This window comes from Taeniopygia guttata, chromosome 1A (genome assembly GCF_048771995.1).
Source record: "Taeniopygia guttata chromosome 1A, bTaeGut7.mat, whole genome shotgun sequence".
In the NCBI taxonomy this organism is placed as follows: domain Eukaryota; kingdom Metazoa; phylum Chordata; class Aves; order Passeriformes; family Estrildidae; genus Taeniopygia; species Taeniopygia guttata.
The window spans coordinates 70380318-70406552 of NC_133025.1; the positions used below are offsets into that span (position 1 = coordinate 70380318).

General features: G+C 47.8%; 1 protein-coding gene and 1 long non-coding RNA gene across 2 annotated transcripts; one reads left to right on the plus strand and one right to left on the minus strand.

The window, feature by feature from the left end:
* The first annotated feature begins 1799 nt into the window (after positions 1 to 1799).
* Positions 1800 to 24772, plus strand: LOC100222137 (sodium- and chloride-dependent GABA transporter 1-like). The gene is made up of 14 exons (XM_072923913.1): positions 1800 to 2100; positions 6692 to 6823; positions 7512 to 7612; positions 10141 to 10250; positions 10617 to 10749; positions 11940 to 12074; positions 13513 to 13616; positions 13911 to 14035; positions 14724 to 14836; positions 19091 to 19222; positions 19917 to 20019; positions 20431 to 20531; positions 21335 to 21502; positions 24237 to 24772. The coding sequence occupies exons 1-14, from the start codon at positions 1857 to 1859 to the stop codon at positions 24339 to 24341; spliced, it is 1806 nt and encodes a 601-aa protein (XP_072780014.1). The 5' UTR covers positions 1800 to 1856; the 3' UTR covers positions 24342 to 24772.
* On the minus strand, positions 2206 to 4566 carry LOC140682264 (uncharacterized). Its single transcript, XR_012053780.1, has 2 exons — positions 4227 to 4566; positions 2206 to 2981 (listed from the first exon to the last, which is right to left on the minus strand). It is a non-coding gene; the product is annotated as an uncharacterized lncRNA (long non-coding RNA).
* Positions 24773 to 26235: the final 1463 nt, after the last annotated feature.

Here is a 26235-nt window from a genome sequence, read left to right on the forward strand (position 1 = left end):
CTCTTCCAGCATCTGCCTCATGGGCTATGTGAAATGGTCTCTTCTCTCCGTTTTCATGCTGCCACTTACTGCTGGGCTTACAGCAACCATCCTGGGGCTAGAGGAGTGAGGGTGAGGCTTGGTGTGGGCTCCACAGCTCAGGTAGTTTGGTAACAGACTTTGTCCCACAGCAAGGGGATTTCTGGCTTCTCCACTGATTTATCAGAAGGAATTACAGTTATTTCCTGGTTCAGCCATTCTCTTCACAGCTGTTAGACTTTTTCTAACCTCAGTGATGAATTCTGTGGGGGAACAAAATCCACCTGCTGTAATCATGGGATGCCTACTGTAGTAGTAAGGAGTGCCTTACTGTAGTAAGCAGAAGTGATACTGCCATTGAGCCTGGACTTAGGAGACCATCTCTATCCAGTACACCTTAGAAACGCTAGTTAATGAGTCCCCCAAACATCCCATGGGACTAATGAGTACTGTTTCTTTATGAGAGTAGACTGCCAAGTCTAGTAAGAAGCTCAAGCAAGGTCAGCTTTAATTGCTAGAGCTGACACTTCTTAACAGCATTGATTTGCTTCCTGATATACTAATTTTGATTTTCTTTTTGTTTGTTTGTTTGTTTTCCAATGTTTGCATCTATTAATGTTTTGTCAACAGACTCCGCTGGGAGATTGTAGCACTGACCATCCTCAGGACTCCTGGTGAGGATTAAATTTGTCTCTGTAAAATGGGCTGAGAAGTGGGTGAGAGCAAACTCCATGCCAGTCCTGTCTTCTGTGCTGGCTGAGGGCCAATGCTGATGGGAGAGGATAAAACCAGGAAAAGTAAAGAGTGTTATTTCCTTGGAAGAGTCCCTCAACCTCCAACAACTTCCAGCTCAAGATTTTGCAGAATTGCAGTAGTAGATTCTGGTGGATTTTCCTTCCATTATTTATTCCCTTAATTTCATCTTCTAAAGTCATATAAACTCAGCATGTCCTGCAGTGGGGAGTCTTGCTCCATAGCTGTACATTTTCTGGAATATCACCTCTTCCTCTTTTTGAATATACCACCTGCTGGTCATGGTTTAATCCCTTGCAGTTCTTGTGTCAGAAATGGTGAATACCTAGAATGGTGTAGTCTATGACACTGATACATTTATAGGCCCCTGCCAGCTACCTCTTCCACAGAACAATGGATCCTGTTTGATTTATACTCTCTTCACATGGAAATTACTCCACACTTTTAAGCAGTTTTTTGGCTCTCTTCCATGCCTTTTTCTTTGCAATAGCTTGTGTAACAGGAAAAGAGAACTGCACTTATTTTTCAAGACACAAGAGCAACATTGGGTTAGACACAGGTGTAGTAACATAGCTTGCTCTTGCTCTCTTTCAAATTGTTTTGATGTGATGGTTATATACTTCTTAGGAACTAAAATCAATGCAGGTATCAACTAAATTTTTTAGTCAGACTCATGCAATTAATCATCATGACTTTGGAGTCCCGACTTAATGGGATTTCAGTGGTTCACAGGCTGCCTCTAGTCACAAGGAGCACAAGCTGAATACACCTGGGGATTACAGTACCACATGCAACATGGTGTACAGGGAGGAGCTGAGCAATTGCCTTTGCTGCATGCCTACTGGTCGCAAAGCTCTTCCTGCAGAGCACTGGGATGAGAAGCAGATAAGATGAGAGTTGAGAGATTTGTTATGTAATGGTAACAAGCAAGTCTGACACACTATATTGACCCAGGACACCTTCTCTCCTTTCTCACCAGGAGCTTTGCCCAGTGCTTCCCATCTTGTCTTCTCGTGGCCAGGGCAGAAACTGCCTTTCCTGCTCCTCCAGCCCTTCAGCAAGAGTGGACGTACTTCTGAGACACCATGGGCAAGATGGACAACACCTCTGTGGAGCTGAGCTCTCCCTCTGAGGTGAAGCAGGCAGCCCTGGAGGAGCCAGAGCCCATCAGCCCTGAGGTTGTGAGCACCAAGAAGAAGAAGAAGAAGGAGATCCCAGACAGAGGTTCCTGGAAGGGGAAATTTGACTTCTTGCTGTCCTGTGTGGGCTATGCTATTGGTCTGGGCAATGTCTGGCGCTTCCCTTATCTCTGTGGCAAAAATGGAGGAGGTGAGAGAAATGCACAATGAGCAGCCTTGTACCCGAGCAGGTTTTGACTTGGTGTGGGTTTGGGCAAATGGGTGGTCCTGAGTTATTAAATTGTCCGGAGGCAAGTTTCCATGATCTGTGGGTTTTACTAGCAACTGTAGGCTGGGAAAAAACAGTCCAAAGAAACAAAACAAGCAGTTTGAGTTCTGTCATGCTTGTGCAGTCCAAATTTGCAGGGCTACAAAAAAAAAAGCAAGCATGTAGGAACTCATTTAATTACAGGGAGGGCTATGCAGAAATAGGTACCCAGTGGGTTCTCCTCAGTCTAGCGTATTCTCAAGGGAATTCTCCCTGCTCAGCTACAGAATTTCTGCACATCTTGGATCAACTCAGAAAACACACTTCTGTGCCTCAGCTCCCCTCTCAAATGGTGCTCTTTCTTCTATCTTGTCAGGGAGATGCTTTTGTGGAGGGGAGTAGAGGCAGGCGTCAGTAGAGCAGAGGTTCTTTCTTCTCACTCCATGCTGAGCTCTCCCATTGCTTGTGCCTGTTACTAAAACAGCCTTCCTTCTCCCCTTTGAAGAGCTGCTCACTTCCTTGAACCATTTTACAGACTTCCCACACAAGTCCAACTCCTTTTCCTTACCTTTAAGGCTGTATATATAATTTTAGGGTTTGCCTGCTAGTCCTCCCACATTGCTCTTTGCTTCCCTCTTAGGTCTTCCTGGCTTGGAGTCCCCATCCCAAGTGACACCCTCATTCATGCTGCTCTGAGGGTCTCTTCTCAAGTTCCTTCTCCGTGTCTTTTTTATTTTCCTTTTGCCTGTGGCTCTCATAACTTCTCATATCCCCAGCCCATTTCTGCTGTTGCGAGCAGCGTAGGATGCTCTTCTCCTCCAACCCTGGAAAAGAGGAGAAGGGTCTTGTTCCCTGAAGCAATGTCCATTTAATGTCATGGCATTTAAGGCTATCTGGGACCTTTCTCTGAAGCATGTGGAGTGAGTGCCAGCAGGAGACCAGAAAGTTAGCAATTTCAACAGGAAGATTTCTAACTGACCATGTTGTTTTCATAGAATTGTAGAATAACAGGATGGTCAGGGTTGGAAAGGACCTTAAAGATCAGCCAGTTCCAAACCCACTGCCAAGGGCAGGGACACCTTCCACTAGGTTGCTCAAAGCCACATCCAGCCTGGCCATGAACACTTTCAGGGATGGGCATCCACAGCTTTGGGTTTTGTGGAGAGGTGGAAATGCGCAGCTGAGCTGAGTGAGGTTTATGGGAACATCCAGGCCTGCCCTGGGGAGCCTGTGCCACCAATGCCAGAGCCACAGTGCAGGTTTGTCACCTTTGTCTGGCCTAGGTGCCAGCACTGGTTGTTAGCCAGCATCTCAGCATCTCCCCTGTGGCTGCTGTGTCAAGTCTCACACCAGCTCTGTGCTGCCCGTGACTGTCTCCTCACACTAACAGGTGGAGATGACAACGCCTGTAATTAGATGAAGCTAAAATCAATCCTACATGTAAAGTCAGCTGAGAACCTAGGACAGAGCGTGCTGCAGAGGTGTGGAGCGCTATTATTCGCATTAGCAATGGCACACGGGGTGATCTCTGCCCTGACAGCTGCGGGCACGCAGAGGGAGCCGCCGGCTGCGAGCAGAAACGCCAGGCAGATGAAACGGGGGAATTGGTTCCTGCCGGCTCCCAGCACCCTGCCTCCCCTGCCGCTCCGGGGCAGCCTGGCTAGCTCCGCCTTGTCGCTCTGAGGAGCGAGCGGAGCCGCCGCGGAGCCGCCGCGGAGCCGCCGCGGAGCCGCCGCGGAGCCGCCGCGGAGCCGCCGCGGAGCCGCCGCGGAGCCGCCGCGGAGCCGCCGCGGAGCCGCCGCGGAGCCGCCGCGGAGCCGAGCTGACGCAGCCGCGGAGCCGAGCTGACGCACGGAAGCGTCACCGGGGCTGGAGCGGAGCGGCGGGGGCGCACGGCAGCTCCTTCGCAAGCGGGTGGGCACCGCCTCGGCTCTGCCTGCACGGCAGACTGGGGGTGGAACGCTAATTTTAGCGTCCCGCATGTGCGCCGCTCAGAGCACGGTCGTGTGGGCTGCTTCCATTACGCACAGGCAAATTGAACTGAATCGAAATATTGTCGTCTCACTTACCGCTGTCGCATTGCATCAGCTCACGGCTGGCTTGTTCGGCGCAGGGAGCCCAGGGCACGGCAGCCCATCCGCTGCGGGGTGCAGGCTTCACCCAAAGTGATGCCTGGGCTCCCTGCTGGCCCTGCACGCAGCTGGATGTGCCCAGCCGTGCCCGTGGCTCCAGCCTCTACACTAATCTCTAACTTTATATACTCCCTCTGATCTCAGCAGAATTGTACCAGACTCCAAATTCACTCTAAACGCACTTCAGTACATGCTAAAAATTGCCTGTGAGATCCTAAGCTTGAATAACTTAAGAGAAGAACAATCCTTTAAATAAGCATCCTGCACTCCTCATTTGCACACTGACACTCAAAGCAACAGAGTGTAACAGCTTGTAATTCTCGATTTTTGATTCGTGGGCAGTGTTCCCTGCTTTAAGGATTAATTGTTGTTCTCTGCTGTAGGGCATTAGGAGCTGGCAGTTTTGGGGCTGTACAGTGAGGCCAGGCGCTATTGATCCTTTCTTGCCTCCAAGGGTCTGAGCAAGACCAGCGTCATCACCTCTTTGACACCCATGGATCTGGAGATAAACTGGGACTTCCACAAGGTCACGCACAACCGTATTTTGTACTGGCCTGCAAAATTTAGATACAAATTTCAGAACTGATTTCCTATCTGACTGCACAGGACCTGGGGATATTATCCATGCCTGCTTGGGGACCTGGCCCTCCTGAGTGGCAGTGTCATTGCCAACAGCCTTCAGCTCAAGGAAGTGGTCTGGTTTGTAGATTTCCCACTATTCTTGAGAATCAAGCCAGGATAAAAGACCTGTGTCCAAAAGTTTATTTGTTTGGTTTTCTGTTTTTTTTTTTTTTTTTTTTCCCAATAGTCTAATAAGATCTTTCACCTACAAACCTTCCTGACCTGCTGTGGATAAGAAGTGCAGGATCATCAGAGCTACAGCCAGATTTCATTAATTGCTTTTACAGAAGCAAGGAAGAGACTTGTGCTGCTGCTAAGCTTAGCCTCCAAACTCCACAGCAGCAGGGTGGCAGCAGCCGTGTCCTCAGAGCAGACACTGGCTTCCCACTGGGCTCTCAGGAACCTGAACCTTGCAGGCTGTGGTGTCTAGTGAGCACACAGGGGAGGCTGCTGAGCAGGCACAGTGAGGCTCAAAGCTGTTCTTCCCTGTACATCAGGCTGCTGATGAAGCCAAGAGCCTGCACTTCCATGCCAGCTTGTGATTCAGGTTCATGGTCACTGAGCTGCTGGCACAGAGAGTGTTTTCTCCCCACCACCCACTGCCAGCTCCTCTTGCATGCTGCCTTCCATGGACTGCCATGCCGAGTGCTGGCACCTGCCTCTCCCAGCTGGGTTCAGCTCCCTGCTTGGCAGGCAGATGTCCCCAGCTGGATGTCCCCTGAGCCAGCATCCCTGGCTGCTTCTTTGCCCTCAGAGAGCAGCTGCTGGAGCCTGGCCCTGCTGGGTGCAAGCTGGGTCACAGCTTTCCAGAGTGGCTTTGCTGGCTGTCTCCATGTCTGCTTTCCTACGATTATCTGGAGAAGAAGACTCAGACTGACAGCTCAGCCCTAAGGCTAGTGCAGGAATCAGTGCTGTCCTGAGCACAGCCAGCCGCTTCCAGGCAAACTGGGTGTCCTCCCTCTGTTCCCAGTGAACATCTTCTGCAAAAGTTTGTCCTCCTCAGAAATGATGGTCCACTCCAGTACATGCATGAGAAAGATAAAAAATTTGCTTTGTCCCACAACCTAGAAGTCAGGATGACCTGAACTTGTACAGCCTTCCAATCACACAGCGAGGCTCTCCTCTTCTGATTGCTCTTCTAAAAACTGGGTGCCAGTAATATCTCTAGTGAATGAGTGTTCTACCTCCTTTTTAGTGATGAGATGATTTCCATAGGGACATGGAGATGAATAGTATTTTTCACTAGGAATTTTAAGGGTAAAACTAAAACACAGGTGGGGTGGTATATAGCACTGTTACAGGAGCCAATACAGTCTTGGTCACAGTTTTCTTAAAAGACTGAAACAGCTCTAAACAAAGAAAGCAGTGGCCAATGCCAGATATTCCTGTGCACTATTCCCTCAAGAAGAAGAATTGAAAGCTTCTTCAGGTAAGACAGAAAGCATCAACAAGTTACCAATGTCAGTGTCCAAGCTTTTGGGGGTGTTGTCAGACTGGGTTTAGCATTGTCTAAACAAAGTGAGGCTGGCATTGTACAGCTAGTGATGCCAGTGTACATGTATACATGGTGCATACATAACCATAGTGGTAAGGGGAAGGCAGCTGCCACCTCAGTGGGAGACTCACCGACCACATCAACTCTAGCTGCAAACTTTCACCTCACCTCTAGGAGAGGCTGCTTCTCATCACATGGGAGCTGCAGAGCAAGAAACTGCAGAGCTGGAGACATTTCCTTATTGATCAAAGAGGGAACTGCCTGATAACATTGCTCCTTCTTTCAGGGGCCTTCCTCATCCCCTATTTCCTGACGCTAGTGTTTGCTGGGATTCCTCTCTTCCTGCTGGAAACTGCTCTGGGCCAGTATACCTCTGTTGGTGGACTAGGAGTCTGGAGATTAGCACCCATGTTCAAAGGTACTGTGCTGTATGTTTGTGACAGCAATGGCACATAACTAGAGGCAAAACTCCATTAATGGTTTCAAGGCAAATCAGCAAATCCCTGGGGGCTTGGATAGGGTGGCAAGTGAGGAGGGGCTGGGTTCCCCCTCTGTCTTTATCAAGCTGTCCTTGACCTCAATGTCTGCAGTCACTAACATCACTGTGCTCTGTTCAAGCAGTTTTGTGTGATGACAAGGCACTTTATGGACAATAAGGACTGTGACAGAGGGGCTCTGGTTGCAGAAGACCCTTTGTTTTTCCAAGCCTCTCTACATATGCTTACTTTAATTGCATGAGATTGAAACTTGTTGCCATACTTGAAGTAACTGTTTTCTAGAAGCCAATGGTGATTTAGAAATGCCTTGGATGTGGGAAAGTACAATTCTGCCAGGGAAGTGACAAGATCCTGTCTTCATGGAGCTCTGTCCATAGAGTACTGGTAGCACACTGAAAGCATTGCCCCCCCAGTGGAAATGTGTGGCTGAGAGACACAAGGGAATGAGCCTCCCTTGCTAACCAGCTCACTGTGCAACTATAGCAAACTCTGTGTTGATGAGCTAATTCCCTTTTTCTGGTTTTCAAAAAAAATCCTTGCTGTGGTGCCCATGAACTCCCTTGGGTACTGGAGACCCGGACTGATGCTGCTCTCTGCCTTCATTTGCAGGCGTTGGACTGGCAGCTATGGTTCTGTCCTTCTGGCTGAACATCTACTACATTGTCATCATTGCCTGGGCTCTCTACTATCTCTTCAACTCCTTCACTGCGGTGAGTCACGGGCATGTCTTCAGCATGGCATTGGCTGTGGTCTGCGTCCTCCCTCCCACTTATGGGCAGTGGTTTCTTTATGACCCACAGCCATCACTAGCTGCTTGCCATTTGTGCAAAGAGCCCTTGTCAGCATCGTGCTACGCCCTTTCTGAAGAGGTTCATCAGCCCTGGAGGCAGTTTTGTGGTGCTGATGGGTAGTGATGCTTGTCCTGTGGGGCAGATGGTCCTATCCCCTCTACAGGAACTGTTTCCCACTCACTTCAGTCTTTAAAACTCAGCCTGTGTTTTTGTTTTATTTCTACGGCTGCTCGTATCTGAGCTGCACATTTCCAGAACTGGTTTTGTCAGGTTTTGTAACATCATGGTCTTATTTCTCAGGACTTAGTCCTTATCTTAATTAGTTCTGATTCACTTCTCTCTTGATAAATGATCTCCAAGGGATTTTTTTTTTCTGCTGGGAAAATTATTCAGAAAGTATCTAGACATCTTGTGACTGCCCCTCAGTGTGCGCTTTGGTGTTATGGTTTATAGTGGGTTCCTCTTCCATAGCAGGGCCTTCTACCATACAAGGTTAGAATCATACCCCATATTAACTTCTTGGCCGCTGAATTATTTATTTCAGCCCGGAAACTGGTAAGAGTTTCATTAATGTAACTTTCTGAGCAACCTGAAGCCTTAAAGGCATCAACCAAATGGGGTCTTTTAAAAAGTCATTTAGATATAACCCTGAAATACTATTGTGGACACTGTACATCCAGTTTTCCTTTTTGTTCCAGCAAAACTTTCAAGTATCTACCAAGACTTTTGCTGAATTATTTCATTTGGCATTCCCAGCTGTGCTTCTACCACCAATACCGCCTATCACTGTAGGGTCCTGGATCTAGAACAAAATTATTGGCTGTGGGTGATTAGATGCACCCTCAGGGATTCCCAAATAAACAGAGGTCTTCCCCAAAGTAACCCATCCCACCTATGCCCTGGGGAGGATGCTTCTTAGGATAAGGCTTTGGTACATTCAGGTGTTACAGACCCAGGTGGTGACAGTGCTTGTATGTACATAGGCAGATCCAGGTGTTTGGCTCAAGACCTTTTCTTTTACCAGAGAAAATGATTCCAAATTCCCAAAAGGACTTGAGGTGCAAATGAAAAAGCTAGGCTGATGTCTGTCCCCTGTGCCTCCTAAATTTAACTAAGAATATTTTGAACTATAATAGGAGCCCAGCCTGCTTTCTGCACTTGCTGTCCTCTGAAATTCAGAGGAAATGGAGAAGCAACAAACTGTCCCCCAGCCTGCCCCTCCTTGTGAGAGCTGTGCAGCTTCTCTACCATGCAGACATTGAAGAGCTGCTGTGCAGCACTGCTCAAGCTACTGCCTTTTCTTACGTGCAGTTAGCAAGTCCTCAGTGAAATCACCAGGAGGCTGGCCACTGGAATGTCACCTCCACCCCTGCAATAGTCACCATTCTGCCAGGATACCACGTTTGATGGTATCATCTGCTGGAGTGAACTGATTTAGATGGAGCAGTAAAGGCAGCACTTGAAGGCACTGATGGCACAAGTCACTTAAAACAAAGATAATATTTTTGAAGAGGCCTACATTCATGGAAGAATAGGGATGGATACAAACATCTTCTTAAAGCTATGTTGAGCTGGAGCCCCAGGACTTATCAGCAGAGGGAAATCACCCAGAGTAGCTGCTCTGAATTTATCTACACACACTGTGCTTGAGAAAAGAGGTAGCTGCTCATGGAGATGTATCCAAGCTGCTTTCCTCAGGCTGGCTCAGCCATGGCACTTCGTGGCCTGGGTGAGCTGCCCTGCACACTCACATGGCCCCTGGCACTGCTGCTTCACTGCCTGCAGTGCCAGAACTGATCTAAGTCAGTAGTGCTGTGCTGCAGCACACTGCTACCCGCAGTGTAAACATCTCCCAGGAATCCCTTTGTGCTGCTCATAATCAGGGCAGTGGACAGCATGAAACAGCTACTGTCCTGAACAATTTTCTCCTGTGCTTGTGTTATAAAAGTCTGTTTTTGTAGACAACCCATTGCCTCCATTCTCAGGACCATGTTGCTTTTTAAGCATTGAATTTGGTGTAAATGAAACATAAGGAAGAAATCCCTGCTTATTCTTTCTGCAGTAAATTCTAGCCACTTGTTGAGTGAAGCTAGCAAAAAGCTGTAATGGTTATAAACACCGTATCCCTTGATAGTATTTTAATTTGTAGGTATTAATTATCAACAGTTAATTGGAAGTGGCTTTCTATGCGAGGGATTGCTAGCATTTTATTGGAGCTACAGTATTGCCCTAATCACATCATGATATTTTTTTCCCCGAAAATCCTTATCACAATTTATCATATTTTCAAAAATTCTTCCATTATTTTGGCTACAAGGGCATGCCCATCCAGTGGAGCTGCCTATTACCTTAGCAAAAAAATTAAGGGGCTTCAGTTTAAAAGAAGGCAGGTTTCACTTGGGAGATATGACATGAATGATAACGCTGCTGTCCTTGTGCTGGTGCAGGACCTGCCGTGGCAGACCTGTGGGAACGCCTGGAACACAGACCGCTGCTTCTCCAACTACTCCCTGAACGACACCACCAACCTCACCAGCGCTGTCACCGAGTTCTGGGAGTACGTGCCCAGCCTGCCTACACCAGGTTTCTCTCCCTCCCTGTGGTCACTGTGCCTGCCCATCAGGCCTGTTGGCTCTGTTCCTTGGGCAGCTTTGGCAGAAGGGCATTACAGCCAGCCACTGGCCATGGTGGGCATGGGGTGCACTGTGCAGACGCAGGTGAGATGGACGGGCAGGCAAACAGTCTCTCCACCTCTCTTTGTCTCCCTTTGTCCCATCACAATGATCCTCAGCTCTCTCTAGGGATTTGTGGGTTCTCACTTGTCTGCAGCTGGCCCTTCACTGTCCAGCCACCTCTGGGAGCTCTGAATTCCTTTGCCCTTGATTGTGAGACTTCTTCCTAACACAGTGTCTCCCACCCTCAGGAGGAATATGCATCAGATGTCCGGAGGCCTGGGGGAGCCTGGCAGCGTCCGCTGGCCCCTGGCTGGCACGCTGGCCCTGGCCTGGCTGCTGGTCTACTTCTCCATCTGGAAGGGTGTGGAGTGGACAGGCAAGGTACAGTGTGAGGGCTGGGTCTTTTGGTGCTGCCTGTCATTGCTGCACCATCAAAACGTCCTCCAGACTCAATTTTATTTAAGTGTCTATAGCTAAGGTTACGGTATTTAGAGGCAAAATCACAGTAGATACTATTAAATTCCTGACATTTACCTTTCATGGCTGTAAAAATTGCTACGATGTTTATGGTAATTTTCATTCTAAGTGTAGAGAATAGCTCTTGCCTGTAAGGTCATGGGTCTGAGCATTCATTCTTTTTGGGAAGAGGCATTTTCAGAAATTACTTATATTTCCCACTTTGGGACAGTCTTTTGAGAGAGCAAAGCTTCTTGTGGCCTCCCACTTTTGACAATCACAGTCTCTTAAATTGCCTCTGGTGGAAAAAAGCTCACCATCTCCTTTGAAAATTTCCCTGCTGCCCTTTTGATATTGATGGGAGACCTTCAGACGAGAAGCCCATTGTTATTCCCTGTGCAGTGTTCCAGGCTAGCACAGCAGAAAGGTGATTGCTTTGTTTAGTGAAACAGCAGTGCTGAGATGCTGGGATGTGTTATTTAGAGCACAGCATGGTACAGCGGGACACTATTATAAAAGAAATAATCTAGAGGAGAGATCAGAAAGAAGCACTTCAGGGGTAGGTCACCCAAGCTGTTAACTTCCCCAGTGGCTCTCAAACAGGCTTTAGCTACACAGCCACAGCAAAGCCCTGGTGATTACTGGTGTGGACCCTGTGATGAGGGATGGCACATATCTGTGAGATACTGAAACAGTGCTGAAAAGAAAGCAGTGGAATCAAGACAATTTGTTTTGCTTGATGCATTGGTCTAGAGGAACGCCAGCTTTAGCTCTGCAAAATAAGGATGTGATGACTTAAGGGGATTACTTCTGTGGACTAAAATTATCCCTGTGCAATTCTTTTATCTTTGGGCATTTCATCCAGCCTTCAGTCTGCTACTTTTGTGATTAGTGTGTCCTTAAGTATTATTGGCAGGGAGAAACCTCAAAAAGCCAGAAACGTTATTAGCATGGGGATGGGGGACAGAAAATGCAAGGAAATGCTGCTGCAAGTGGTTGTATTTGGGAACCTGTCCCCCCACCAGGAGAACATGCCAGACTCAATGACACCATGGGCAGGAAAGGTCCTGGGCACTGGTGGGCTGATGGCTTCTCTCCCATGGGGTCTTTTTCAGGTGGTGTATTTCTCAGCCACCTACCCCTACTTCATGCTTTTCATCCTATTGTTCCGGGGAGTCACACTGCCAGGAGCCAAGGAGGGGATCCTTTTCTACCTCACACCTGACTTCAGGAAGCTCTCTGACTCTGAGGTTTGTAGCCTAGTGAGGAAAGCTCTTATCTCCCAGCTGTCTCTGCATTATGCTTCCCCAGGCACTTCCCATGAATACTGTAAGTACTTAAACAAACTCTGGAATAACCCTGTCCAAGTATTCATGACCCATGTCCCATAGGCTGAGACAAAACTGAGGAAAAATTCCTTCATGGGTGGAAATCCATGCAGCAGCTCTGCTGTACTCAAGCAGTGATATCCACAGGGTATGGGGAGTCAGAAGTTATCCTGACAAAGGGACCTGCCCTCTGGGCTGGGAATGTCTCATTTCAGTGGCTGTCCTAGGGCTGGTGGTCCCAGAGAAAGGATGATGTGGTGCTGGCATGGGGCCCTCAGAAGGAGCACAAGCACAGCAGCACACAGCAGCAGTTTTTGGAAGTGTTTAAGTGATGAGTGGTGGCCAGTGGTGGTAATGTATTCTTGGTCACTGGAAGCAGAGAGGTGACCCAGGAGGAGCAGGGATACTTGCAAAAATGAAGTTTTTCAGGATACACCGACTTTGGAACCATGGGAATACTGCTGCTGAAAAATGCAAAGTCACCAGTCATGTGTGAGTGGGGACAGCTGGACATTTGTCACTTCCCAGCGATGGTCCCAATGATCCCTCTTTCAGGTCACTCTCTGTAACTATGCTACCAACTGCACTGGCTCTAATGCAGGAAACAGGGTTCTCGAGACCAGAAAAGTTGTGTAAATACTACACATCTAAGAAACAAACAGTCTGTCTCTTTTTCTTGAACTTTCTGAGATTTAATACCTTAAGGCACTGGGATCAGCTTTGCAAGGTGTCCTCTGCAGTTGTTTGCACAAACAGCTCCATGTTGGAAAATCAAAGACACACTAGTGGAAGAGAAATGGAGGGTGTGAGAGAAGGATGTGGGTCTCTGAGTGGAGCAGCATCCCTTGGGGGCACATGTGCAAACACACGCAGACAGACAATGCAAGAGTCCCTTCTGATCTGCATGGAACACTGTTCAGAAATGCAGGACCCTTCATCAATCTACATCCATCCCATCGAAGGGCTGGGGATATATTTCTGATGCTGGGCCAGACTGCACTTTGATACACTTGACACATGGGAAGGATGCAGATTCCCTAGCTTCCAGTATATAAAGAGCCCTACAGTAAAGCCCTGGAGAGGGACTTTTGATAAGGCCATGTAGTGATAGGACAAGAAGAATGGCTTTAAACTGAAAGAGAATAGCTTTAGATTAGATAGTAGTAAGAAACTCTTGACTGGGCCCTACTGACAGGGTTCCCTCAGGTCCTGGACACCCCAGTGGGCTATGCATCCAAGCACACAGCTCCACAGTCTGCACCTAGTCCCCCTGCTATCCTGCACTGCACTGCTGCAGGACATGCACCTACAGCACCGAGTCCCCTTCTGCTGCACTCGTCTTCTGGCTCCTTCTCCACAGGTCTGGATGGACGCAGCCACGCAGATCTTCTTCTCCTACGGCCTGGGGCTGGGCTCCCTCATTGCTCTGGGCAGCTACAACACTTTCCACAACAATGTCTACAGGTCAGTAGATTTTTTCCATCCTCCTGTGTGGCAGGGGCTCCTCACGGGTGAGGCAGGGGGTTGTGGTGAATCTGCCTGATCTCTGCTATCCCCTTGCTGGCAACATGCAGCCAAGGGGACACACTGTGATCTCTTTAGAAGGGCTCCCTGCCTACAGGACACTTAGTATGTCTCCTGTGCTACCCATCCAAGGCACAAGACCAGCTCTCCACAGGGCTTGGTCTTTTGTTTACCTCACTCTCCTGCACTGCAGGGACCTGCAGGTGGGGTTTTTTCTCTCTTTCTCTCTTCCAGAGACTCCATTATTGTCTGTTGTATAAACTCCACCACAAGCATATTTGCAGGATTTGTTATTTTCTCTATCATTGGCTTCATGTCACACATCACAAAGAAGTCGGTGTCAGAGCTGGCCTCCTCAGGTAAGCAGAAACCCAGGTTCAAATGCAACAGCAACCTGTGAGAACCATTTGTGTGGGGTGCCCTTGGTTCTTTCCTGGCTAGGTGTGCTGAAGTTTTATTTTGCTGTAGTGAAATATTTAGCCCATTTGCTGTCTGAAAACTTCCTATGCAGAATAGATGCTACCTATGTTTTCAGTAGATGTGATCAAAATTTGGAGTCTCTTTTTCATGCAAAATCTTGAGACTGTGATCTCAGAATAAGTTTTTTAACCAAGATGGGACTGTGTCTCTCTGCACAAAGACATATTTTGAAATTGCTGTCTTTCCAGAGAAAGCTTTTATCTCAAGAAACAGCATTTTGCGGTGGGAAGGAAAAAAAAAAGGCACCAGGAAAGTTATAACCAGCTGTGAATATCAGTTTATTTTTCTAGCACAGTGCTCCGGCTCCATTTGGTTGCAATAATTTGATTACTAGATTACTTACTTGCAGGACTGGTTTCTCCAATCCTGTCTCCCCATCTTGCCCCTATGCCTCCCACCAAGCTGGTGGGTCACAGGCACAAAGGTGCAGGTGTTCCTAGGCCCTACATGAAAACCCCAGAGTTCTTGGCTATCATTTTTGTCTTTCTGTTTAACCGTGGCACTTAGCTCAGACTTCCCATCAAATGGTTTGTAAACATGGGCTCATCCTCCTTTTCATTACTGCAGGGCCTGGACTGGCTTTCCTCGCCTACCCGCAGGTTGTCACACAGTTGCCCTTGTCCCCACTCTGGTCAATCCTCTTCTTCTCCATGCTGATGATGCTGGGTCTGGACAGTCAGGTGAGACAACTCAGGGACAAAGTGGAGGAAGATACAAAAATGTCTTCAGGTACAATTGTGGCGTCCCCTTCTGCACTTGGGACACTGCTGAGCAGAGTGGGTTTTTACTCTCTTAAGGTGTGAGGGCTGTGTTTTCCTGCAGCATTTTGGCATTGTTGTTGATGCCAACCACAATGCAACCCTGAGCAGGGCTGCAGCTCCCTGGCCTGGTCCGTAGGTTAGCAGGGATAGATCCTGGCAAAAGGAAGGAGACATGCCTTGAAAAAGGCTGGTGCCTGGCTACCCTGACTGCTTTGCCATCTTACCTGATGGTGAAGTTTTACAAGATACTTGAGGGGGAAGAAGTTAGATGTAGCAAAAGGGCCCTACCCTGACCCCTCAGAACCTTCACAAAACAAACCAAAAAGCAGTATCTCTGCATTTTTACAAGTGGTGAAGCAGTGAATTGCAGCATGCCTTCCTTTTGAGTGTATCAAAATCAAAGGCTCCTGCAAAAACCTGCACTTGGTCTGTCATATCTGCCCTTGTGCCCCCATGCTCTTCTCTTGCAGCACAAACCACCAGTGCAAAATGGATGCTCTTTTGAATTACAGGTAGTGTTCATAAACCCAAGCCTACTTCACAATCAGACTCAAACATATTCTTGAAATGTCACACCTGGTTTCCAGGAAAATCTAATCAACCAAATTTGGTTTTCAATCATATCACACTCTCATAAACACTTTATAAAGCTCATGAATGCATTACCATAGACATTATTTAGGAAAAAAAATTCAAATAATACCTGAATGCTCTGAAAGAAACTACATTTACAGAAAAAAATTATCTGCATGAATTATTACTCAGTGCTGGTAAATTGAGACATGACAATAAGCCCTCTAAGCACTCTGTGGAATTTATTTGCTGTATTTGCTTCTGAAATACCCTTTGAAATTCTCCACATCCCTTCTGACAGCCAGTTTCAGAGGGCAGGCAGTCTGTTGGGAGGCTACCATTGCCTGGAGGAAGAAGCTGGGGTGGGGGGGAAATGAAGCAATAAATGGAAAATAAGCTTTTAAACAGCACAGTTAAATGCATGTGAAGAAGCTTTCTGTCTGCATGCTGGAGCTCTGCTTCATTCAAACACACCAGCAACAACATGGCAGCTTATGCATATAAACCAATGAACACAGGCTGCTACAATAGCTGCAATTGCACGTGCATTTTGAAGCATTCAGTTTAAAAAAAACCCAAAAAAACAGAGGTTTTCTACATGCTGATTATATATCCTTTGTGGCATTTGCAGATGGGGAGCAAGCATCTTTCATTTGGGTCAGCAGCCCAGTTCATGAGGCACAGCAGGGCCACAGGGCAGTTCCTGCACCCCAGGGCTGCTGGGCTGAGACTGTTGCTTCTCACCGGCAGGGCACGGCTCTGTAGGCACAGCGGGGAGCCAAGCAAGGGAAGGGACACTGGGCTGAGCTCTGTGGTTGTGATGCAGCCACGAGCTCCAGCCCTTTAGTGGCAGTGGAGTCTCCTGCAGATGCAGCACAGCTCCATCTGCTCTTCCTGCCAGAGTGCTCTGCAGTTCCTCGAGTGGGATGAATGACCTGTACTGACAGACACGTGCCCCCTGTGCCCTCACTCGTGTGCCTTGGTGTTTTCTCTGCTCTGATCCATCCGGGCTTCAGCTCTCTCCCATCCAGACCCTCTTTCATAATATGCTTGTGCTTCCTTTTAACGTACCAGTGTCCAGGTCAGGCATTTATTGCTCAGGGGAGCTGGCGAGCTTTGTGACTGCCAGCCTGTGTCTGTCCCACGTCAGGCTGCCAGGCAGTGGTTGTTCATGAGGATTTCCAGCTGCCAGCAGTGCAACTACTCTCATGGCTCTCTGCTGCACATCTGGCAGCTGTGGTCAAACTCCCCACAGGTCCATGCATCCCAATAGGGTGCTCTGTGTGGCTGAGGAGGGAATAGCAATTGGGAGAGGGTAGAAGAGAGACTCTTCTTCAGACAGAGGTGCCACACTTGCATTGACTCCCAAGCCCAGATTACTGGACCCAGCAGCTTGTGTAATGATTAGGACCCTAAAGAGGAAAAGGAGCAAAAGAGAGAGGTTAATGGAAATAAAATGCTTGGGAAAGAAATAATATCATGGGGTGAGGCATGAAGAAGAAAAGAATGTGTGCTAAAAATGGTTGCTGGAGAGGGTTGGTGGGAAAAGCAGAATTTTTTGGAGAGCAAACTGCAGTGCCAAGAACAGGAGACACCAGTTCTCAGCTCCTTGCCACTTTGAAAGCAGCATGCTTTAATTCAGGTGTCTTCATGTGCAAGCAGCCAGGGTTTGGTCTGTAAGCTGGGAAAAGTGAGCCCCATGCCAAGCTCCAGGCTGCATACCCTATGAAGTCTGAGGCTGTCATGAGGCAATTTTCAGTAAATGGTATGAAGCTCATTGCCTGTTCCATGGCTAGAAAAAAGCAATGTACGACCATTTGTTTCTCTGCCGTATCTGTTATACAGAAGCTTAATACTCATAGGAGACAAAGATGATTCAACTCACTTTGTAGCCCTGTTCTTTACCACCCATCTCCCTGTCTTTCCCTCTGTGCATTCCCTGATTTTGATCATTCTTCCTGCACCAAAGAGCTGTCAGCTATACTCCATCCAATTACCTAAGGTATCATTTTCTTTGCTCCTTTTCTGCTGGACACCACCCTCTGCCCACGACCAGGGCTGTTCCCTCACAAATGCATTTACCTTTTTTTATCTCAGATGCCCTGGCCTTGCTGTGGCTCTGGCAGTGCCTGGCCATGCATCCATGTGGAAGGAATAGTGTTCAGCAGTGTTTTTTTATGTCATGCCATCTCTTCACACTGTGGTGCCACCTCCGTTCTGACTCTTCCAGACACCAAGCCAGGTGGGATGGGGCGAAGCGCTCACTGTCAATGACTATAAAGGCAGCTTAACCCACATGTGAACGGCAAAAGATGCGTTAGTGGCACTCGTGTCCAACATAAAAAGCTTAGCTTATTAAAAATTCAAGTGGAAGCAGTTGAGCTTTGACACTCTGGGAATACTGGCTTTCCATGTGGATATAAAACCCTGGGCATACACATCTCCCTTTGCCTTGCTCTGCCCCAGCAGTCAGCAGTGTGCAAGTTCTTCCACAATCCCTGGCCAGTTATAGCTTCAGGAACTCCATTTTTTTCCACACATCTTCCCAACACTCTGCTGCTCTTTTTGGTCTGTGTACCTCTACCTTCACTCTAGGGGATTTTTTTTCTTCCCAGAGATGGGGAAGTCCCTGACATCGAAAAGTGATGAAACCACTTTCGTTTTCATTGCACTGGCTTGTACATTTGCTCAGCATGACCAGGGAGCCAGTTTGCTGCCCTCATAAATTCCCAGGGTTGTTGCTAGAGGCAAGATGTGCTCTCTGAGAGGGTATGCTACCTGTAGTTTCTGGGACTGAAATATAAAAGTAAATCTCACAATTTATCAAAAGATAGGAGAGAAGAATGCACTTCACAAGGGCAGTCAAACTGCCCTTGTGCCAGAAGGCAGAACTAGTAGGAAAATTGGAAGGCAGCACTCATGGGGATTTTGTTATGTGTTATGGTGCAGACGACATTATTATACAGCTCTGCACAAACCATCCAGGGATTTCCACCTCTAGAAAGATGATGTGCTGTGAAGATGGGCTTTTGGTGTGCTACATGCATTTAATGTTGCTTGAAAAAGTGAAATGAAGTCAAGGACTGGGTAATCAGAGATGTTGTTGTTTACATGCACATGAGAGTGGGTAATACGGGTCCTTATTGAGCATTTTAGGTCACTGAACAGCACAAGTGCTGTTGCCACAGGCTGAGAAGAGCAAGAAGGCCCTGCAAGAAGCGTGATAAAGGACCTGCACATGTCCCAGCAGCAGCCAGGCACACAACTCTGGCACAGGACCTGGCAGTGTGGGGAGCAGGGCAGTGATAGGGAGACCCTAGAGAGTTTGTGGGAAGAAAGAGGAGGCTTTCAATGAGAAGCAAAAGGCAGAGATTATCCGAGGTATTTTTAAGTATTTAACTTTGGTGCTCCTAGCTCCATCTATATTCAGTGGGGAGAGAAATTAATTTTCAGGAGATAGTTCAGACAACTTTGTGCAGAGATGACTCTTCTAGAGTCTGCAGAGTCTATAAATCACTAAGGTTCTCAACACTGAAGTTAAATTTGTACAGGTTAAGTTATATATATATATATATCCTGAGTGTATGCCTTTTCCCATAGTTCTGCACTGTGGAAGGGTTCATTACAGCCCTGATGGATGAGTATCCTCAAGTCCTAAGAGCCAGGAAGAAGATCTTCATCGCAGTAGTCTGCTTCATCTCTTATCTCATTGGATTCTCCAACATCACCCAGGTACAGATTGTACAGGCTGTGCTTGTACCTCCATTCCTGACACCACTTGGCATATCACAGCACCACCAAAGCTTTGGGAGAAGTGACAGCATTTCTCCTGTTCTGGGTAAAGTGGTTTGTTCATCACTGCTACTTCTCAAGTGACTTAGGATGCCTCCATAATTTTTATCATCTTCCTATTGTCAGTCTGGCCTGTTGTTCTGCTGTTTGCAATGAAGACTCAGGCCAACAGAGCCCAAATTTAGGGAATGCTTGCTTCAAAGAGTTAAGATAACACAAAGAAAACCTGTCTGTTGGGGGCTTGAACCTCTGAAGCTGAAGCCAAGGTTCACAGGAGGTGAGGTGAGGGCTGAGTGGTCTGGAGACCATTTGTGGAGCAGTGTAGGTTCATGAGGAGGCAAAGCAAAACTCTGGGGAGGGGCAGAGCAGACTAACTTGACTCCTTCTAAAGCAGTGAATTTCTTTTCTCCTCACCTTGGGCTATGCCTGAACAGGCTGGCTGATTGTCTGCAAGACCACATCAGTTATGCTGCTGGGAGTCAAACTCCAGTGAAAACATTGCAACAGTGGCTCTACTGTCCAAGGAAATAGATATTAAACCAACAGACAGGGACAGTAGCAATCCAAGCTGCTGGCTGATATTACTGATCATCATCTATAACTGAACTCCTTGACCCTGTTTTTGCCTTTTTAGGGTGGCATTTATGTCTTCAAGCTGTTTGATTACTACTCAGCCAGTGGCATGTGTCTTCTTTTTCTTGTCTTCTTTGAGACCATCTCAATTTCTTGGTGTTATGGTAAGCACAAAACACCTTGTTCCTTTGTTTTCTCTGTGGGCATGGTGACTTGCTGAAAAAGCCAAAGCCAGTGAAGACAATGACAATTTTGCAGCCGAAAATAGCTTACATTGATAACTTCAGAAAATCAGGAGTGGAAGGCTGTCATCTCACTTCTCCAGGCCCTCACAAAGACTTCAGCACAGACTGGCAGATGCCCAGGGTCCTTCCCTCTGGGCCCTCAAGAGGACACCAGGAACATGGAAGCTGTTAGCATGAATTTGTGTCCCACTACCCCATCCCCTCCAGCTAATGCTTCCCATGCCACACTGTCACCCTCTTGCTGTGCCTGGCCTGTGCTCTGCCATGAGAAGAGATGAAGGCCGTGGTACAGAGATGGTTTTTATTTTCAATACTCATTTCTTCTTGTAGGTGTGAACAGGTTTTACAGGAACATCGAAGAAATGATTGGCTACAAGCCTTGCATTTGGTGGAAGATCTGCTGGGCCTTCTTCACACCTCTTGTCTGCCTGGTAAGACCTGGGGAATCCTATGTGCAAGAGCAGGTCTAGAAAGGCCTCTAGATGGGCTGTAGGGAAAAGTTCTGTTCTCAACCAAGCACAGGTCTGGTGCAAGGGAGTCCCAGGCAGACTGGAAATGGGTAATGTGATACAGGAACCTCTTTCACTCTGCCTGCTGGAAATCATCCATAAAAAAGGTCTAGATGATTGCTTTTAATCTAAATAAGGCCATTGTTTGGTTTTTTTTGGGTTTTTTTTTGTTTGTTTGCTTGTTTGTTTTTTTTCCCTGAGATGCCAGAGCATAAGCAAAATAATGTAATGTTTTAAAAAGCTATTATTGGTTCTGGCTTTCAGCTACTCCAGCTTCAGCCTCTGACAGACTTATGAAAACAAAAGCTATCACCAACTGGAGGATAACTGACTGCAGAGCAGTTTGGCCTTTGCAGGCTCCTGCCCTTCCAGCAGAAGTAGTGCAGGGAGTGGTGTGATATGAAGACTCCTGAGACCAGCTGTGAGGATGCTGGTTACTTGCATAGCAACTGCTGTGGTGGCACTGCTTGTCTGAGTAGTCTAGTGAAGAAGGAAATATGGGCTATTCCAATTCCAGGTTTTTGGAAAGCTTAGGATATCTTATCCAGCTTAGGATAAGAAGAAATGATATGAAATTACCAGTTGGTGTGCTGAAAGAATCTAGACTAATGAAAAGAGCTGCTGGGTTCCTGTAAGACTGTTGGGAGCTAAGAAGATAATGAAGGAAAGAATGGCTGGACCCCAATTTTGCACTTTCCCCTGCAATGGCTGGTGTTCTTTTCTAGGGTGTGTTCTTCTTTAGTGTGGTGGAAATGACCCCTCTGACACTGGGAAAATACGTCTATCCTGTGTGGGGACAAGGCATCGGTTGGCTCATGGCCCTGTCCTCCATGTTTCTGATTCCAGGGTACATGCTCTACTCTTTCTTCACCTCAACAGGAACTCTCCGGCAGGTAGGAACAGCTTCACCACCCTGCCCTCTGCTCAGGGTAAGCTCCTCCCTGAGCCCAGCCTGGACCAAGCAGACCCTGCTCTGACAGAGTTATGAGTGCAGCGGGTTGGTGCTACGGGAGCTCTGTGCGCCGTCTCCCCAGGAGAGAGCAAGGGTTCAGCTCAGTCCCAGTGCCCTGAACAGCCTCCAGTGACACGGGCTCGCTGGACAGGAGCTGCCAGCACAGCTGAGCAGGACATATCTAACTCTGGGAGCTCAGCTGGGCTGTGGCTGGGCATGCAGATAGACCTTCAGATGGTCTACCCTTATGTCTGCTGTTCTTCAATGAGATTTGTGTGACCATCACCACAAAAATGTAGCCCTCCTCCCCTGACTATTGTTTTGGCATGGTGTACTGGAGCCATGGAAGAGTTTGGGAAAAATCCTTAAAGTTTCTTGATCCAGAGAAATCCCAGCTCCTGACAATTCCTGGCTATGAGCATGTTTACTTGGCACTCCTGAGCAGGGAGATCATCACCTCCAAGCCTGAATCCTGAAATGTCTTAGGCTAGGCTCTGCTAGCAGCAGAAACAAGCACAGGGGTGTATTGTCACGTGCCTTTCAGAGAACACTCAGTGACTGAGGTGTTAGGAAGCAAGAAAGACCCACAACACCCACCACACTAGCTTTGTTTAAAACATTTTCTTTAGTAATTTGAGCAGGATTTTATGAAGCAGTGAATCTTGTGTCATACCCAGTACTTACTGTTAAGATTTTATCCACAGTGTTGACATTCCATCTTGAGAGCACTGTGCCCCAAATCCCTGGCTCAGTGCTTACAGTTGTAAGAAGTCACCCCAGGAGTGTTGATTTATGGCTTTCCCAGCCCAGCTGGAACAGCAATCAGATGCCATCAAAATCACATGAGTTTATTTTTGAGATGCTGTATTTTTAACAAACTTTGACTCAAAGAAGTTGTGGCAGGATTTACTGGGCTGAGGTCAGCTTCAGATTCTCTTCCTTTGAGGTGAAGTTGCAGGTGGATTTGAGTTTTCTTCCTCCCAGCATTCCATTTGGATGGACTCTGAAGTGGGTGAACTGGGTGGGTTTAGGATCTCAAATCTGCTTTCAGTTTTTGGTTTCTCATCTGAAGCTGGGTTTAGGTACTTGTCCTTCCTGCAGGACTCAAGCCAGGGTGCTATGTCAAGCTGCTTCATTGATTTTGGGTTTAAAGCCAACTGAATTCCAACTGTAGGCCCTTCCTCAGACATTTATAGGGCTCCTTATTCACTCATAATGTAACTTGGAAAAGGGGAGAAGGGAAGCCTGAAAGCACAGGTATGGGTTCAACCCTTTGCTTAGTCCCAATCCTGCTTCACTGGAGATGGAAGAAAGCACATCACAGCATCTGGTGGAGCCCAAACTGGTCTGTGACCTCTCAGGAGCGGCTTGACTCCTGACCAAAGCTTGTGCCAATTATATCCATAGTCCTTTCAAAGTGCTGTGTATTCCTGTGCCCCAGGGGCTTGGAGGGAAGCTCCTGAGTGTGTTTCCACCCCTCCCCTCAGCATCTTGTGCAAACCATCAGCACCAGTAAGCAGCATGAGTGGCTGATGTGCACCCTCCCAGTCTGACTCTTCTTCTAACATTGCCCACAAGCATCACGAGACCCAGACCCCCTCTCAATCATTCATAGACCCAGGAGTGAGCAGCAGATGGCAGCAGGAAGAAAGTAGGCTAATCTGTGTATGCATGTGTTGGTATCAGAGAGACAGAGAGAATTTTTGGCCTCTTATATACACAGATCCTGGATTAATTTGTAATAGAGCTGGAGCTGGAGGGAAATTAGATGCCAATCCTGAATAAAGTGGTTTTGACAGACAGGAAAGATTACAAGTAATTTTGATCCTACTGAGCCTGAATGTTAGAGGGAAAAAAATACAATAAATGGCAGAAGCAGTTCAGTGAACATTTCAGGGAATTCACTCAGAAGCAGGCACTTCAGTGGTATTGGAGGGTAGGAGTTTGTTTCCCTTTACTGGAAAGAGGTTCTACTTGTCTTAGTGATGTCTGTTCAGGTCAGGCTTAATCCTCCTCTGCATTCTCTTGTGCAGTGCACAGCATCAGTCCCTCCCTGACTGGCAATAGTGATTCATTCTTTTTCATCACTCCTGATGCTCAATCCACACGTCTCCAGTAATGATTGGCCCCTCCGTATTTTCGTGGGTTCTTGCTTCACTTTACTTGACTCTGCAATTTCCGTTTGATCAGCTCAGGCTGACAGGAATTGCTGCTGTGCAAAGGTTTGTGCAGGTGGATGTTCTGACTGGCATCAAAGGCACAGACCTTAAAGGCACCTTGTTAACCTGCTGTAATTACTTACTAGTGTTTTGTAATCAACCCTGATTGAAAAATAGGTCTACTCTGAAGCCTGTGGCATTGCAGCTCTCTCTTTTTCCTCCTTGCAGCTGGTCTTGCCTGGTAAGATTTTGCCTCTTATCAGGATGTTCCCCATATTTCTGATAAAAGGAGGAGCTGCTGTGCTCTGTGCAGCATCAAAGCAAAGGTGACTTGCAGAGGCTTTTGGGGTACTACCAAATGCTGCTGGAGGAGTCACTCCATGCAGCATCCCCTTGCCCTGTAATCAGGGTCACCTCTGAGCAATGTGGTGAGGGTTCCAACCCTCACCATGCCCTGGCTGTACCCCTGCTGCTGCCCCAGCCCTGGCTGACACTCTCTCCTTTCATTCCTGGCAGCGTTTGCAGCAGATGACGCAGCCCAGGCCAGAGGTGCACGCTCAGGACAATGGTCTCCAGCCGAAGACGTCCTTGAATGGGAGGATCTCAGATGATGCCGTGTAGGAGGAAAGGCCGAATTCCTCGCTCTGCCCTGTAGTTGCTCACTCCACATTGTCCCTCGAGCTCCTCTGGCACAGCTTGCTGTCCCTGGCTCTGCAGTGGCTTTCATTTGTCCAAGAGAGGACCTGGTGGAGGAACCTGTTCGTGGCTCTTCCTCCTGGCATGGCTGACCAAGGCCCTGAACAAGCTGCCACCAGGGCATTGTGTGGTGATCACCTTCATCCTTCAACATCCTGGTCCAGGCTCTCCGGGGGGAGCAGCTGGTACCCACATCTTCCTCCTCCTGAAGAGAAGTGGTGTCTCTAGAGAGCTTAGACTGATTGTTATCCATTTCTCTGTTTTTCTTGCCTTTCCATGTGAAACTCCACAGAGCATCCCCCAGCACACAGCTGTGTTTCACCCCCAGAGATTGCTATCACTAGGTTCAAATCCCAGATGACTGTTGATTGATGGAGCATAAACCACCAGCAAATACATAACTGGAGGGGATATGCAGAACAAAGGGTTCTAGTACAGAACAAGGGATTCTAGTGAGAAATCCTGCCTGTTGGTAGCTGTAGGACATCACCCAACACCTGGAGAAGGGCTTGGGCACAGTGTGTGCTGCTCACAGTGCCATGTTTCATCTCTGCACGGTCTCCAGGCATGTTTGCTGCATCTATTGGGGCTGGCACTGTGAGCCAGAGCCCAGTGGAGCAGTCAACCTTTCTTTCCTGGAGCATCCTACCCTCTGTAGCAGTGTGCAGTAGCCACGGCCTGACCCTAAAAAGCAGCTAAAAGGGTAAATGGAGGGCTCTTTGCTACAGACTGTTTAAGTCTCCCACACTGACAACAACAAGCTTTGTGCAGAGGCAAGGCTGTGTGATAAAGAGATTTTCCAGCACTGTGAAAATCTCCACCCAAGATAAAACATGGTAGTTCCTGCCAAGCACCCTCCCTGGTTGTGTCCCTGCATGGGAAACAATCAGATGGATCATGATGGCCATGGGTGGTTCAGTTTATACTTTTTTAGGAACTGGCCACTCCTAAATCCCAGCTGGTGGAAGGCAAGAATTCCTGAGGCAGTTGGCAGGATGCAGCCACCGTGCTTAAACCCACCCCTGTGAAACAGTGCTGACTTCCCTTGGGATGTGTCTGTTCAGACAGATTGGTCACTGGCACACCCCAGCTCCCAACACATAAACCACAGAGGGCTGTGAGCTCTTGTAGATGGTGCTGGAGGAGTGTAACACCTTGGAGAAGGCTAAGAAATGTTTCAAAGCCATCCTTAAACAGCAGCATATTTCTTGGTAGGAAAGCTTTGTGGAAGGAGGTGGCTGATCATAGTGCCATGTGTAGGTGTGATAGTGATGCTCCCAGTTGTGCCAGCCTCCCAGTGACCCCACACAGAGATATCCTTGTACACAGAGTGTTTGATGAGCACACCTCCTGTGACTTAGTGCTGATTAGGCTCTCCCTTCCCCTGGCACAGCATTGCCAGGTCTGCTGACACTCCCAGCTCTAGATCAGAATCAACAAACTCATAAATGAGCATTCAAGAAAAAATACATCCCACCCATCTTTCCTACCAAAGAGTCTGGTCTCAGAAGTGACACACTGCAGTCCCCAGGCATCCTACTGCAGGTGACAGGTGAGTGATGAGCCTTAGCACAATTCTCTTGCTCTCCAATAGTAGTTTCTGCAGGTTGGCCCTGTGCTGCTTGTCCCTGTGACTCACCAGAGCGTGGGGCCAACCTACTCTTCTGCCAGTCTTCCAGCCTATGGATCAGTAAGAGAAGGAAGAAAGTTTTCTGGTGAAAGCTAAAGTCAGACCCCTTTGGGAGTGGGTCGCCTGCCAACTCATCGGTGCATCTTCAATTACTGTTGCTTCAGATGTGTAACCAATCTATATTTGTAT

Excerpts from the sequence above, each read along its gene's own strand:
- LOC100222137 (XM_072923913.1), top strand. The coding sequence starts at position 1,857 with ATGGGCAAGATGGACAACACCTCTGTGGAGCTGAGCTCTCCCTCTGAG. Across the intron at positions 19,223-19,916 it reads GATTCTCCAACATCACCCAG|GGTGGCATTTATGTCTTCAA; the intron begins GTACAGATTGTA and ends TTGCCTTTTTAG. Across the intron at positions 20,532-21,334 it reads TCACACCTCTTGTCTGCCTG|GGTGTGTTCTTCTTTAGTGT; the intron begins GTAAGACCTGGG and ends GTTCTTTTCTAG.